The sequence below is a fragment of the Melitaea cinxia genome, chromosome 23 (assembly GCF_905220565.1).
Source record: "Melitaea cinxia chromosome 23, ilMelCinx1.1, whole genome shotgun sequence".
Taxonomy (NCBI): domain Eukaryota; kingdom Metazoa; phylum Arthropoda; class Insecta; order Lepidoptera; family Nymphalidae; genus Melitaea; species Melitaea cinxia.
In genome coordinates this window covers 10,358,527-10,376,418 of record NC_059416.1, presented here as the reverse complement: position 1 = coordinate 10,376,418, position 17,892 = coordinate 10,358,527, and the positions used below count along the sequence as shown (strand labels likewise).

The 17,892-nt window shown below is 33.9% G+C and overlaps 1 protein-coding gene across 1 annotated transcript; it reads right to left on the bottom strand.

Annotated features, from left to right (window-relative positions):
- Positions 1-310: 310 nt before the first annotated feature.
- On the bottom strand, positions 311-16,274 carry LOC123665126 (octopamine receptor beta-1R-like). Its single transcript, XM_045599471.1, has 4 exons — positions 15,481-16,274; positions 4,470-4,667; positions 3,169-3,336; positions 311-485 (listed from the first exon to the last, which is right to left on the bottom strand). Exons 1-4 carry the CDS (start codon positions 16,272-16,274, stop codon positions 311-313), a joined length of 1,335 nt encoding a protein of 444 aa, XP_045455427.1.
- Between the last annotated feature and the right edge of the window lie 1,618 nt (positions 16,275-17,892).

The window sequence follows — 17,892 nt, the reverse complement described above, 5'->3', positions numbered from 1 at the left end:
TCATCCTCCCTACATTTCACGTACAATCCGCATCTTGCACGCTCTTTCACGATAAATCGGATTTTTTTTATATTTACAACATAAACACACGTCATCTGTTCACAAAGTATAAATTTTTTTAAAAATTATACAAATATATATATATATATATTACACCCAGACTTGGGGTGGAATCGAACCCACAACCCCCGGAGCAGAAAGCAGGGTCACTACAAACTGCGCTAATGGGCTAGTCATTCAACAGAAAAAATAAACATTTCTAATTGATAAGATCACAACCTCCTGCCACCACTTTAAAACACCATTCCCCTTAAATGGCCATATTAATACCCTCAGGCTTTGAGCAGGAGGGCAGCGCTCGAAGTACGTCAGCTGATGTAGATTTGATGCAATTATTCATGTGGATGTCTGATGACGCATTGGAGTGGTGCTCTCGACGGTGAAGTTGCTGGCAATAGCGGCGACCGAAGCTCCCACAGAGCGACCTGGGGATGTGGCATTATGTAAGTGTTTTATGAATTTGTATTATAATGCTAATACGGCTGCATTAAATCTCACACCTTATTGGTGGTAGAGTAACTTTAGGAATAGTCTTTAGAGAAGTAAAATTGCTATAGAAATTTATATTTGGTTGTATTTTGATATACAAAAAAATTCATATTTTATTTTTCATTACGTATTTTTCATTTTGAATCAGATCTTTTAAACCTATATGAATAAATAAATAGATTTCTTCAGATATTCAACACAAAAGATGCATTGACTTTGAATGTATGAACTAATGTCCTACTATAGCGATGTAAAAGCTTAAATATACATACGTCCCTATAATGTATTTATTACAGGTGAAAGAAAAATCTTTTCAGTACTGTTCAGTTTACCAGAAGTAAACAAATTCTTTTTTGTATTGGTACTGGCAGTAAAAAAAATGTGTTATATAAAAAAAGGGAAACCTTTGAAATAAGTTTTTATGACATGTTATAATAACACACAAAATTTCCAAGTCAATTTATCTTTGTTCATAAGTTAAATTAACTTCGTAACAAGTATTGTATGATTAAAATTTTATATTAAAATTGTTTTGTTTGAGAACATCGCCGTGGACATCAAAATTTAAAATTATATTTATTGTAAAGGTAGGAAGTTTTATGTTTTTGTGTGCATATATACACTGAAACTCGATCCTTTTAATTTTTTTTTGAGTTATGAAGGCTTTTAACATTTTACAGGCTATATAACTTCATGCTACGATACTTTTCGGCTCTACACTATATCAGGCTAAATTTACGTTCAACGTTGGAAGCTATCAACAGTTTGTATATTGAATTTCTTATTATAAAGTAAAGGCTTTATATTTAAATTTCATTAAATAGCTATCTAAAAATAAATAAAGATTTTTTTGTAGCGATATTAAAGAAGGATAGGCTTATCTCCAATATTTCGCATGAAATGAAAACATAAATATGCCGCTGAGATAAGAGAATATTGAATATAAAGCAGACCTATCTGTCGATAAATCAATGGCTTGTATTTATATTTTATGTAAAAAAAATACATTGTACACTTATCGGACATGGCATCGCATAATAAACTCCAAAGGAAATTTTTAAGATGGCTTTACTTTAAAAAATATTGGGTATTTTGTTGGCTATCCTTGCGTATACCCCTCTTTATTTTTCCAAGGAATGCTAGTATATGATTCTCTTGAAGTAAGAAGAGATGTTTTTTTAACTATGTATTTTTATAATTTAATAACTGATAAAATTTCTAACCCATCAGTGCTAAGTTTGATACCTCTGAGCGTACCAAACTATATCTACGTTCGGCGGCATACACTGTTAGCGATGATAGGATACAGTTCGAAGTTGATGCGAGAGTCACCGTTAATTCGAGCACTGACTCTGCTTAATGGAGTACTAGCGTAGGATCCATCTCTAGACTTTTTTTCAACCCCTGCTGTGTTTTGCAGAGCGGTAAAGCGGTATATTAAGATCAAAGTTTGATATAAAAGAAATTTTATAAAAAAAAAAAAAAAAAAAAATATATATATATATATATATATATATATATATATATATATATATATATATATATATATATATATATATATATATATATATATATAGATTATTAAGATCTGTAATTTTTACAATAATATTACGTGTAAATAAATAAATAAATAAACATTTTTGAATATCATATCAAAAATTGACCGCTCCAGCGGGGTTCGAACCCGCGCCTCCGACATACCGTGTCGGCGCTCTAGCCAATTAAGCTATGGAACGATGCACCCGCTCGAGCGAAATTTTCGATATGATAATTTTTAATTTCGGTTTAAGCGAACCGTGGCGCCGTCTATAGTGAGCTCTTTACAGAAACCCGTAACTATTCAAAGTTTCATATTACAATGAAAATCTTTGACAGGAGACGACACCGTGCTATTTCGCTATATTGGCGCCACGGTTCGCTTAAACCGAAATTAAAAATTATCATATCGAAAATTTCGCTCGAGCGGGTGCATCGTTCCATAGCTTAATTGGCTAGAGCGCCGCCACGGTATGTCGGAGGCGCGGGTTCGAACCCCGCTGGAGCGGTCAATTTTTGATATGATATTCAAAAATGTTTAGAATTCCTAATGTGGGTAACACAAAAAAAAAAAAATCTTAGATATTAAATAAATAATTTAAATTGAAACTGGGAAAGTTACTACAATTACATATACCCGAACGCAACATACAAATAAACACACACACATAAATTATTCAGAATGGATATACGTACATTCACGTCTAAAACTCTTTAAACCAATATAGATTGGAGTGAGTTATTACGTGAATTGCGCACAATTTGCAAACTTTATTATGAAATGATAAATAATCACTTCTTGTGTGGACTCGATACAAGATAGAAGAATTAAATGAAACCACATACATTACAGACTATTTCTAAGTTGTACCCAAAATCAAGGGAAATAGAAGCTATAGTTTAGACACAAGATAACTTTTTTAATTTTGAGAAAATAACTAACAGCAGTGAAGTATGACAAATTTCGATCTTGTTTCTATTGGATAGGTACTAGTTAAAAATTTGAAATGTAATTCACTTGTAGATATAAGTATACGGGTTATATTTAGAGTATCAGAAATTTAGAAAAGCTAGTTTCCTTACCTGCAGCACGAGTCCAAAGTCTTCCTAAACGCTGCCCTGAAGTCTCTATTGAAGTAGGCGTATATTAGAGGGTTCAAGGCTGAGTTGAAATACCCCACCCAGAAGACCGCTGCTACCACTGGTGGGGGTGACGGACACGAATTCCCACAGAGAGCTGTTATTATGTACCTGATGGAAAAATATTCCCTTTAGAACTTCATTACGTCTATTATTGAAATAGAGAGGGGCACAGCAGGAAATACCTAGCTCAAAATCAGCCTAACTGGGAAGTACAGAACCTTACAGAACTTTACAATAAAATAATATTGCTTTCAAGTAGGTAGTGATATATTCCAATGGTGAGTAGGGTGACCAGAGCTACTAAGAAAGGACGGAGATAAGCTTGGAAAAGCGTAGCTTACGGTATATGTTTACCATTAGATCAAATAGGTGCTTGTTTGCCAACATCGTATTCTGTATAAAAACTACTAATTAAGCGGTTAGAAAATGACCCGATATGTCAGTATAAATCTATTTTTTATTACGAAATTAGCATACGTAAATATCACAGACGAGTTTCATGTCCTATTTCTAGTTTTGAGAAACTTTCTTGTCACTAAGTAATTAGCTGCAATTGCAGTCCGACTTGACAAGTTTATTCAGCAGTGCACGAAGTGAAACTTCTTGTCGTCTGCGTCCTAACTTATAGTAATTTGAAAATTAGACAAGTGTGAGTAAAAGACGGACTTGCACAGAAAATTTTCAAACTATAAACATATGTAATGAAGTCTCAAAAACACAAAATAAAAATATCAATAAATGCATTATCCTCAACACCTGCCAGTACAATAAACTCTTGTCTGGTTACCAGATCGATCGAATTGCTGTGTTTGCAAAAACGTCACTTATTGCATCTGATGCAAAATTGACCGTTCTAATTTCATCTATTCTTATTTTATTATTTATTTATTTTATTAAGATACACGAAAGAATATAAATTAAAATCACTAATAATAAAATGCCACATAAACTCATTTGAGTTTTACCGGACATCAGTGTTGTCGACCTTATCAGTATGTACACATTCGACTGAAGTTGATGATGTTGAAGTACATCATTCTACTATCACAAGCATTTATTAATTAGATGATAATCGTCACACATCAATCAGTTAAACGCTGTCTGCCGATAGACCGACCAATTAGCTTAATTTAATTCAGTTATATTTTTATTTAAATTTGAGATTTGGTGTTATTGTATATCATTAATTTGTTGAAATTGAATATAGTATAAGCAAAAAATATATAAAAAAAATAGTTTACCATAAGAAAAACGGTAGCCAACAAGCAAGGAACGCGCTCATGATAATCCCAAGGGTTCGAGCTGCCTTCCTTTCCCTCTTCATCTTGTTGCTCGCCATCGGCTGCATCTGGATGCTCTGCCGTTCTCTCATCACGTCCCCAACTGATATACCGTTAATTTGAAGGTGCTTGTCCAAGAGTAGTGCAGCTACTTTGCTCCTGGAGGAAAAGAGAAACATTGTAACTTTTGTAACCTATGTCATTTCTGATTTATTAAAATATATGAATATATTAGTTTATGGTTATTTTAAGGTCTTTATAGCATACAAGTGAAACAAAAACGCTAATAGCATTTCTGCGCCATCCTTTTCCCCCTTTTTGTCTTTCAAATCAGACAAGTAAACTATTTTAAAATTTATGCTTTTTTGGCGCGTTAGGGCAAAATGATGTAAGTTAGTTTTTACGAAGCGCCCGCAAACCATCACAAAGAACCGACACCCTGAAGTTAGCTAGTCAGCGAAGAAGAAGTTAGCAACTTGAAGTTAGCTAGCCAATTAACATGTGCGCACACCGTCACAAAAAACTGACACCCTGAAGTTAGCTAGTCAGCGAAGAAGAAGTTAGCAACTTGAAGTTAGCTAGCCAATTAACATGTGTCCACACCGTCACAAAAAACCGACATTCTGAAGTTAGCTAGTCAGCGAAGACGAAGTTAGCAACTTGAAGTTAGCTAGCCAATTAACACGCGCGCACACCGTCACAAAAAACCGACACCCTGGATTTAGCTACTCAACGAAGAAAAAGTTAGCTACTTGAAGTTAGCTAGCATACACACACTTTTTTATGTTAGAGTGTTTTAATACCCATCATCCGTTTCCTTTCGAATGAAGAGTCTCATATAATGTTCTAGTTGTTTAGTTTCTCTACTATTTGTTTTATTTGTTAGTGAATTATGAACTCGTGCGAAGTCGGGTTCGCGTCGGCGGTCGCTATTTCATTGTTCCCTTTGTCTTTATAATCTTTGAAGTGAAACGTCAATTCCACAATTATTTCAAACGCTTTGTAGCATTCATTGACAGTGATCTCTGATTTTATTCTAGCTGAGCTGGTTTATCGCTTATATTGAAACGATAACACCTAACTTACTTAAATAAATTAGAAAATAAAGAGAAAAGATAAAGTTTTAAGACTTTAAGATAATATATATGTAGGTAACGATAAGTGTTGTGTTCCTGTGGCTTAAAAATCTATCTGTAATTGTAAATATTGGAATGTTAACAGACAATCCGTAATACATTCATATCCTTAACCGTATCCAAACTGTTACAAAATATATTTTTTCATGTCCAATCCGAAGTATCAGATGCATAACTTTAAATATGTTAGAGGCCTTATTTATACTTTTGGTGCTAAAAAGTAGATTATTGACTTATATAATTGTGTTTGCTAGCAAACGACAAAAAACCGAGTTCAGTTACATCGACAAGTAATACAACGTAAGTAGACAAAAAAAAAATTAACAAACGTACTAGTCGTCACAACGATTTTTGGGGGATCCCTTCGATTTGTTTGGGATCTCATCATCATATCCTGAATTCCTTATCATGATAACACCCTTGGGACATCTCCTTTCCAACAAAATAAGAATTATCAAAATCGGTTCATAAACGACGAAGTAAGAAGATATAATATATATTTACTATGTATATATATATATATATGTGTGTGTGTGTGTGTGTGTATTTTATATATGTTAGTATTATGTATGTTTATTATTATTATATATTGTCTATTAGTACTTCGAGATCGCTCTTTCAGCTATAAGACCGCCTTTGTACATCTTTCATTTTATGTTTTTTTCTCTGTTGTTTCTTTTAATGGTGTACAATAAAGAGTATTATTATTATTATCCCTGAACATACATAAAAAATATATATACGGTCGAATTGAGTAACCGTCACCTTTTTTGAAGTAGGTTAAAACAAACTGACAGGAAACTAATTGTTTACATCGTTAATGTAAAGCCTAGCAATGTTATACATATGTACGTATTTTCCGTTACCTCGATGTCAAAAGTCATTGATGTTCAAGAGACTGCTAAGTGATGTTAAGTAGGAAATTTGATGCTGACACCTGGCAATATGAATAATCATACATATTCAAGTAGCAGATTTCAACTTAGTTGAACGAAAAAGCCTAATAATACCTACTTAAGACAAGCTATAGTATACATTTTAGAAGTTCATACATTTAGCTCTAAATATGGCACAACTATTTTAGACTATCATTATCATCATCATCATATCAGCTCATGGACGTCCACGGATGGGCATAAGCCTCCCCTAATATTTCCCACGATGGTAGATCCTGCGCAGCACGCATCCAGCGGCTTCCCGTGACCCTGAACAGATCGTCGGTCCACCTCGTGGGGGGCTTGCCAACGATGCGTCGTCTGGTACGCGGTCGCCACTCGAGAACGTTTATATTAATATTAGAGTATCATTTTTATAAGCACATTAGCTCATTTTAATTTTTAATAAAAAATGTTTCGCAAAATCCTTTTTTCATATAACTAGGTCGGCAAACAAGCGTATGGCTCACCTAATGATAAGCGATTACCATAGCTTATAGACATCTGCAACACCAGAAGCACGGCAAACGCGTTGCCAATCCTATCCTCAATTCCCCCCAGGAGCTCTGGTCACCTTGCTCGCCAACAAGAACGTAACACTGTTTGAAAGCAGTATTATTTAGCCTTGATCTTCTATAAGATACCCCAGTCATACCCCTCCTTATTTTGACCGGGAAATTTCATGCTGTGCCCTACCTCAGTTATGTGTTCGATTCTTTATTCGTATTCGAATTTCGATTCATTCTCATGTTCGATTTCTGCGCATGACAATGTATCTATACAGCGTGTTCATATATATCCAGATACCCAACATATTGCAAAGCATCCTAACTCTCTATAGGACAACATTAATGGAATTACGTGCTTGTCCATTAATAACATTTTGAATAGCGCGTTATTGTACTTCATATCTTTATGTTTTAAAAATAGATACACATTGTGAGCAACGGTTTCTTTTCGTGGCAGCATCTGACCTACTCTCACAAAAATTTGTCCTCTAACATTTTATATGAAACAAGCTGTGCCCGCGACTTCGCCCGCGTAGAATTAAAAAATATTGTTCAGTTCTCCGAGTTTCGGAATAAATAAATTTGTAAAATAAAAATAGCCTAAGTTACTCCTTATTACATCAGCTATCTGCCAGTGAAAGTCCCATCTAAATCGGAACAGCCGTTTCAGAGATAAGCCGGAACAAATAGACAGGCAGACAGACACACAGACAGACAGACACACAGACAGACAGATAAAATTGTAAAAAATGTTATTTTGGTATATGTGCCATCTGCACGTCCACATGCACTTAGTAAAAATCGGTTATTTTAATATTACAAACAGACAATCTTATTTTATTTATTTGTATAGATGTTAAGGTGTGGAACACTTTCGAAGCGGAGAGTAATAGGTATTATTAAGCAAGCACACTAATCTTTAAGTAACTACGCTTTACATCGGACAGGGTTTGATGGAAATCTGTCTAGTATGAAGAAGGGAATTGTTAATAGATATAATTACTCTGTAATACGATTCGTAAATTAAAAGTTTTATTATTTTTTATTTATTTATTTTATACTTAATTGTACACCACAAATATATTACAAACAAAGCATAAATATAGTTACAGACAGTGAAGTACAATGGGCGGACTTATGGCTAATTAGCCATTTCTTCCAGACAACCCAGACATAAAAAGGAAACTCATTATCAAAATTGGGTAGGCGGTGTAGATGAATAATAAACTTACATACACATGTCTACATTCTAATACTTATAATAAGTTTTAAATAAAATTCAGTTATCAAACCTCCTTCGAAACAAACTTCTTTGGCACCAAAAACAGTATTAGGATAGATTGAATTTCTACGTCATTTCCCTGTAGCATTGCACCATTCTAAGGCAAACGTTGGTGACCTGCCAACTATGAAAGACTTAATTTCTGTTTGTAAGGTTAGCTGTAATCTTTCAGGTGCTAGGTGAGTCTTGTAGGATTACCTACTTTAAGTTATAAATAACTTGTTGTCACAACAACACTCATATAAGATAGTCTCTGCAACACCCATACATTTAAGAAGCGTTACTGATTTGATTGTTAGCAAGTAGGTCATGGCTATACATACTATCGTAAAAAGGTTTAGACGCATAACTCAAAAGCGCTTTTAAAGTCTATTTATTTTTTATTTATTTGCTTATTTATCTATTTATTTACTTATTTAGGACAACTTAAATAGACTAATATGGAGTTTACAAACATGTAATACAATTATGTGCCGAGTGTGGTTTTACTTACAAGTTGCTTCGATGTGGTACTTGAATACTTCTTACCTAAAGGTAACTCTTTTGCACGATTTTACAAAAATGTCAAAATGTAAATATTCGAAAGTTACTAAACACGGGTCAACTTTATTAAACGTCATACAGCTTCACCCGTGTTCGTTCGGATACTTTTTGTTTAACACTATAGAAATTTCTCGAAATTTTACAAACCGTATCGAAATTCATATTTTATATAGTTTTGTTGTGTATGTACTACATATATAGATATATACCTATCATTAGTCTTAGTCCGTCTATTGCAGACGATTTAGACAGTGTCAGACAGACACTGTGTCGCCTAGGACACTCTTCAAGAAAACGCAGAGTTGCCTAAGCTCTGCGCCACCCTCTCGACCTCACTGGCTACGCCCACAGGAACGACGAGTCGATACGTGTGGAGCCAGTTCGGTTGCAGGAGTCTTTCGCATTTTAGAGCTATGTCACGAATGCTTGACGGAGACCCCATTCCGGGTTTCAAATGAAGTCTTCCTTCTCCAGGACCCTGATGATTTTGAGCTAGGTTTATCCCTCGGTCGCCTTTTATGACCCCCACGGGAAGAAAGGGGGTGGTGCTATTCTACTCGGCCGACACCACACGGCAGATATCTATACCTACTAGCTGTTCCCGCGGATTCGCCCGCGTTGAAATAGTGTCACAAAGTTTTCCCAGCAAACTTCCAGTGAAACTTATTATCAAAATCGGCTTAGCCGTTCCGTAGATTTTGAGGCAATCGATCACATACACTTTTGGGCACTTTGTTTTATAATACACTAACTGTTGCCCGCGACTACGTTCGCATAGTTATGAAGATATGCATTACGTTACTGTTTTATCCTACCTACCTGCCAAATTTTAAGTTTGTAGGTGTTATAGTTTTGGAGATTTCGTGATGAGTGACCTTTCGCTTTTATATATATATATAGATTTTTAATATTGCATAAACTTTCCTCAGTGCTGTTTTTATTTTTATTTTTGTATGTCTTAAAATCGACTGTTAGATAAGGCTGTATGGCTTTAAGTCCGCTTTCTGTGATACATTTTTAGCCATGTGATAAAGCTTAAATAACAGAATACCTTAGCATATAGGTACCTAAAGATTCTGTTAAAGAACCAAAAAGAAGTTTTAGATCTCAGATATCACCAGTAGGTAAAAGGAGGTAAAAAAAATCAAGAGAAGGTAGATATCTTTTTTTTTAATGCAATAACATAGCACACGGCCGTCTGTGTGTAATGTTGGTAATTTTATGCCTGTGCCTTAGGTAGCCAAAAAGCTAATTAATTATACATACGTGTGAATAAAATCATTACACGAACTGAGGTAGGGCACAGCAAGAATTTCCTGCTCAAAATATGGAGCAGCCCGACTGGGGTAGTACCTCGACCTTACAGAAGACCACAGCTAAACTACTGTTTTCAAGCAGTATTGTGTTCCTGTTGGTGAGTAAGGTGACCAGAGCTCCTGGGGGGATTGGGGATTGGGTCGGCAACGCGCTTGCGATGTTTCTGGTGTTGCAGGCGTCTATAAGCTACAGTCAGTCAGTCAGTCAGTTAGTCAGTTTGAATCGTTATATTTTGCAGACGTAGTGTAGTAGCTTAACATAAAAAAAGAAAAAAAAATTAATAACAAAAAACAAATTAATAACAAACCGCTTTACGGTAACATTATTTAACAAATTATAATTCGTGACAATTTAAAATATAGGTTAAGCACGTGGCCTATTTTATCGCTCATGCTATCCGTTCACTTATACTCAATCACCTCTAAAAATATTATGACCACATCCCTATTTGCCTTTTAAAAAAAGATATTGAAATATCATATTCAAAAATATTAGTTATCTGTACGGAATTCGTATTTTAGTAGTTTTTATGTGTTTAAAATGATAAATTCATATTTGTTTTTAGTGAAATAAATAGTAAATGGAGTTTTGCAAATGTCCGTCAGCTAATGTGTTGTGAAAGTGAGTGATAAATGCGGAAAAAACGTAAATTACGATTGACAGGGGTTTGTTTACCAAATAAGACTCTTCCAAAAAAAAAACGGAATATATACAACGACGGTTGACGAAAACATTATCAAGCACATACGCTTTATTAGTCAAATTAAAAAAGCACCTGTCAGATCTCGATTAAATTTAAGTGGAACCACATGACAAGCACCACCTTTCGATTAATAAAAAAAATCATTGAAATCGGTCCAACCAGTTTAATGTTATAAGGTGACATATATTAAAAAAAAAGGCAAAAATACATTTGAATTGAGAACCTTCTCTTTTTTTGGAAGTTTATAAAGTTAACATGAATCATAAGAAAGTATGTTTAACAATTATTCTTGTGTGCAAATAATACGATTCAAAGCCATACAAATGTTATTAGAAGATCAAGAAATTATTTTATTTATTTATAGTATTTTATTTACAATTGAATAAATTATTATTTTTAATGTATTTGATAGGCATCTATTCTGTTATGCTACGCCATGTGCTGAAAAAATTATTATTAAGAAAACAAAAACGTAACTGTGACAAATAATCATCATTTCAGCCTATCACAATCCACTGCTGGACATAGGCCTCCACAAGTTCGCGCCAAAATTGGCGTGAGCTCATGTGTTCTGCCCATAGTCACCACGCTGGACAGGGCTGGCTTTGTCGCACCGAAGACGCTGCTGTCCGTGTTCAGCCTGTGTATTGCGACAAATAAAGTGAAAAGTGAAGTGAAGTGAGCATAGTATTATTTTATGTTACGTGATTTTATAAAAGGGCGCTGAAATAAAGTATTAAAGAAATGAATAAACACACGTAGTTATAATTTAATTTCCAAAATAAATTGTCGTAGGTATATTGTAATCCAATACATTTCATCAAAACATAATATCAGTAAAGACACACAAGAGACGATTCGTTTAACAATACAAATATACCCATCGAGTCACCGAATACCAGCGTATTCCAATTTCATTCGGAAATAAGATTTGTTTGAATAAATATAATCATTTCCAAGGTAAGCTTCATGAAATAGAACAATGCGGTATCTGTATTAGTACGAAATATGGAACATTCTTTTTTAATGTTTACGCGAATCTCACTCATGATAATGAAACAACTTTTTCAAATTTTATCGCGGTTTATTAAGTTTTTAGATGCCCGACGATTCGGATACTTTACAGCCACCATGGTCGCGAGAGGTCTCCCGTTAAAACCGCAATAAAATCCAAAAATGTTTTTCTCTGTTCCATACTATAGATAATTCATTATAATATGGAACATTCTTTTTGAATACGTAAATTTAAGGATTAAGAAAAATTGCTACCCAATATAGTGTGTATATACCGATACCGAACCGATAATAACGTCAAATTAAATAATTTCTTTTTTGATTTTTTGATTTTGTTATTGACAGGACTAGTTTTGTATGAAAAAAATTAAAACAAAAAAATCGACAAAATCGCTTCGAAAAATAGTGTTACGAAGTTTGCCAGATAAGTTTGTAGTTTGTTTCAGCTTTCTGTAGTGATAGCTTCGATTTCGTCTGTCTTTTCCTGTATGAGAGGATTTCTGATAATAAACACAAATGGAATATTACAACATAACTTCACAACATTATAAAAACTAAAGAAATAACTATTTGTAATTACTTATTTCTTAAATTCGAATATCCAGTATTATCTAAAATTGGTCCATTTTTCGAGAATTTCGCAGTAATTGTATAATAGATCGTTTTTACTAATATATTTTGAAAAATAAAATAGGTATCAGTTCACTCACAGTCCTTCAATAGGACACGAAATAGAAATTGTAGTTGTCAAATCTCAAATAAATTTAAATGGGACCAATTGGCACACACCACCTTTCGATTAAAACAAAATTTGTCGAAATCGGTCTACCCGGTTAAAAGTTCTGATGTAACATAAATAAAAAATAAATAAAAAATAAAAATACAGTCGAATTGAGAACCTCCTCCTTTTTTGGAAGTCGGTTAATAAAGTAATATAATTGAACAGGTTCATCTTGGAGCTAAAAAAATGATTTTCTTACACAAGCTTAAGATTCATCAAGACAATGTTCAAGTCAGTTTGGAAATATTTACGTAGCTTAGATACTTTTTGAAGATTCAAATTGCACTGAACTTGAAATGTACTCAATTAAATATATAATTTTTAAAGTTATGAAAGTTATTTTTTATTTTATTTTATTCAGTATATTCAAAACATCAAGACAGTATTTGGGTATAAAATCAGGTCGTGGAGCAGCTTTGTGCTAAGTGTTGTACTTGTTAACTTCTATTTAACGAATATTTTACAAAATGTAATAGCACATTGAAAGGGCGGTTCGATGGACTAATGGATTGATGGAGTGGCTCTCCACAAGTGAATCAATGGAAATAGAACTACAGATGTGAGAACGATGCAATGCAGTGGAATATAAAGGTAACTAAGGGATGGTGTCTTTGAAACTAAACGAGCATGAACGACGATATTTTCTTCTATAAGCTACAGTAATAACTTACGATCAAGTGGACGGTAGGTTTTTGGCTGATCAAGACTTTAAAAAAATACATGTAATGTAAGAAAGTAGTTTTTTTTTATGTCACTAGGTCGGCAAACAAGCGTACGGCTCACCTGATGGTAAGTGATTACCGTAGCTTATAGACACCTGCAACACCAGAAGCATCGCAAGCGCGTTGCCGACCCAATCCCCAATCCCCCAGGAGCTCTGGTCACCTTACTCACCAACAGGAACACAATACTGCTTGAAAACAGTATTATTTTGCATAAACAGTATCATTTAAGATAAGAATTTTTTTTTTCACAGTCTTCAAACCTACTTAATATTGGATGCTGACTTATTGAGCTCTTTCTACGTATATTAGGATACATTACTAATTTATAATAGAGACTATATATGTTATTATAGCTTCTATTTCTACATATAACAGAGCAGGATAAAAGTATCTCAAAACAGTAAGAGGTTATCCGGGCATGACGTTCTTCCTTTGAAGGTTAGGGAAAATGTATTCATTATTTGAGGTCCTTTTTCAACAGTCTTGGAAATCAATCAGCATAAACTATATACACTAAGGAAGCATATATACACGCTCTTTGCTCATTTTTAGCCAACTTTAAAAAGGAGGAGGTCCTAAATTCGATTGTATTTTTTATTTCTCATCTAAGCGACATTTAATGAGTTGTTTTTGACTTACACTTGATAATTAATATTTTATATTACTTGCTGATGAGAATTAAAGTTGAATTTATTCCTTTGAAAACAAACACAATATTCGTAAATTATTGAAAATTTTATGAAAGATGACAGAAAGTTGGGACATATTAAAGCAGTAACAGCTTTTTACTATATACATACGGATGTATACACTGTACATATAACAAAATAATATTTTTTACAATTTTTTTTCTGTCTGTCTGTTGGTCCCGCTAATCACTGAAACGGCTGGACCGATTTTGACAGGACTTCCACTGGCAGATAGCTGATGTAATAAGGAGTCACTTACTACTTTTATTATAGAAATTTATTTATTTTATAACTCTGCGAACTGAACAATAACTTTTTTCTTAAATTTCACGTGGACGAAGTCGCGGGCATAGCTAGTACGTAAATATTTTAATATTATTTGTATGCGACTACAGATCAACAAAGATTTCGAAATACAAACGCTTAATTTACGATTTAATATATTCACAAAACCGAAAACGAATTCAAAGTAAAAATATTCGCCTCATAAAGTCAACAGTCTGCTGCCCGACCTGACTCTATTGAAATTCTGTACAAGTTCTTGGAATCAAGGTAATTGTTTACACAGTTTGAATGATACTAACAAAAACAAATCCCTCTGACGAATAATTTGGAATTTGCCTGAATAAATTCTAAATTTACACGGTTAAGGTTTTTATAGAAAAGGCACATGTTATACGTGCGTCAGTTCGCTTTTTGGTTCAAGCTTAGAAACTTATAATCCGATTTGAACAAATGTTTTCAAGGTAACAGACACTAAGTAACAAATAAATCGAAAACAATCATTTTTATTAAAAATTCCTAATAATAATAATAATAATACTCTTTATTGTACACCATAATAACAGACATAATCGTGTCTACAGAAAAAAAAATCTAAAAAACAAGTAATCAAACAGTAATCCGGTCATGTTTTTTTGATCTTCAAACCGTAGTCCATATTTAATGAAGGTGTAACAGAGACACATATCTATATACTGACTCACAATAACATCAATAATTGTAAATTATCGTGTATATTCGTCTTGGAAATTACTTGAAGATGAATGTTAAGGAAACTCGCATCGTGACAGCCTAAACCTTTGATCATTCTTCATTTTCTTTTTTTTTATCCCAAATAAAAATGTAAGAAAATTTTTATCTCGTTTAAATGTCTAGCGTCTTTACGTGAACAAAATTAATTACACGCGAAGTTCATGTAAAATATATTTGCGTAATTAAGTTTACGGAATGAACGGAAACGAATTTGAGAATCTATTTAGATAATAATCCATCTAACACATCAAAAGTGAAAATATTTAATCCCTTATTAATATAGCAGAATATAACTATTCTCACCTGTACAACATTCGTTCCTGGCGGTCCGCCTCCACATATATCCGGTAATACATGTACAGCATTATCACACCCGGAATCCAAAAACTAACACTGCTTGATATCACTGCGTACACTCTGTTCACAGTAAAACTGCACACCTTAGGATGTCTTTTCCGAAACTCCAGATGTTCCAACGTTGTGTACCATCCCATGAATATAGGCAAGAAAGAAACTAATGCTGGGCTGCACCATACTACTGCCAACATAATTCCTAGCTTGCTGGTCGTCATGATCAATGGGTAGTCCAAAGGTTGTACAATAGCATAATATCTGTCAACGCTTATGCAACACAAGTGGAGTATTGACGCTGATGAAAAGTACACGTCCAAGGAATTCCAGACATCGCACATGAAGTATCCAAAGAGCCACTGACCATTCGTAATTTCTACGCTAAAGTTAAAGCACATAGCCCATATCGCGACTAGCATATCCGCTAACGCGAGGGATACGACAAAATAGTTGGTAATCACTCTCAACTTCCTGTGCCTCATGACCGACACGATTACTAGCAAATTGCCAAAAATTGCTGCCAAGATTATGAAGAGCATGATGATACATTTCAAGATGACTAAGAAGACGATTATCGGGTCATCCTCGAACTGATTCGAGTACACCAAGTCGTTGATCGTCTCGTTTATCTCGAGACTTTTGTTGACGTAAGAATCCGTGAGATACATTGATGTAGATAGATCTCTGAAGTCGAGGGTCAGGTTCTGTGGGGTATCGCTTAGTACGATATCGATGTCAACTCTCATGTTTTCACATTTTGTTCGATTTTGGTCCTTTAAGTTATGTTTATCTCTTTTGTTAACGTGAAGGGGGCCACCGTGTACGGACCCGCCCTAAGTCTCCCTCCCATTGTGCCTCGCTCGTTACCTGCAAAAGGGAAAGTTGTTTCAAAAGTGATTTCTTTTGTACGTGCCCAATTTGGAACTGTTGACGGCTCATTGGGAAAAGTTTTATTTTTTACATTTAGTTCTGAGATTTCAGACGGCCTTTTGCAATATTAACAAATATCCACAATAAAATTTTCACACACATGAAATTATTTTTCTTTTGATGAAAGTTGGATAGCTAAAGTATGGACTAAAATTTAGTATATACTTTTTGTTTATAGATAGAAAAGTTATTTCAATAGTTTCAGATTTAAAACAATTCAGTTTTATTAATGAAATTAAATAAAATAATAAGTGAATAATAATATTATTATAAATTTATACTCTCGCCGTGTTGATAACAAATTATATATACATAATTGTGTTTGCTCGCAAACGAAAAAAAACCGACTTCAATCACATCGACGAGTAATACAACGTAGATCGACGAAAAAATAGTCAAGTAACTACGCGTTATCAAAGATTACTCAATAAGTATTTATCAGATCTCGATAAAATTTATATGTGACCACATGATAAACATCAGCTTTCGATTAAATTAAAAATTACCAAAATCGGTACATCCAGTAAAAAGTTATTGCAAATTTTCGAGAGTTTCCCTCGATTTCTCCAGGATCTCATCATCAGATCCTGGTTTCCTTATCATGGTACTAAACTAGGGATATCCTCTTTCCAACAAAAAAAGAATTATCAAAATCGGTACATCTAGTAGAAAGTTATGTGGTATAATACAACGTAGGTCGACGAAAAAAGCGTCAAGTAAAAACGCATTATTAGATATAACTCAAAAAGTAGTTGTTAGATCTCAAATAAATTAAAATGGGACCAATTGGCACACGCCACCTTTCGATTAAAACAAAATTTGTCGAAATCGGTCTACCCGGTCAAAAGTTCTGATGTAACATACATAAAAAAAAAAAAAAAAAAAAAAAAAAAAAAAAAAAAAAAAAAAAAAAAAAAAAAATACAGTCGAATTGAGAACCTCCTCCTTTTTTGGAAGTCGGTTAAAAATTATGTGCTTACTTCTATTTATTTTAAGGAATAAATATAATTAATGTGTTAATCTATCACGATCATGGTTGGTTACATCCCACTGCTTGGCATAGACATTTTTCTCCGTGTAGGAGAAGGATCGGAACTTAAATATTTTAATAGTTGTTTCGAATTCTTTATTTAACTATGGATACAGTAAAACTATTACAAATGGAAAATTTTTGTAAATATATTTTCTACTGACTCGACGCTAACTGACTGAGTTGATATGTACGATTTTATTTTTGTGTTACCCACACATTAGGAATTCTAAACATTTTTGAATATCATATCAAAAATTGACCGTTCCAGCGGGGATCGAACCCGCGTCTCCGACTGACCGTGTCGGCGCTCTAGCCAATTAAGCTATGGAACGATGTACCCGCTAGATAGAAACTTTTGATATGATGATTTTTATATTCGGTTTAAGCGAACCATGGCGCCG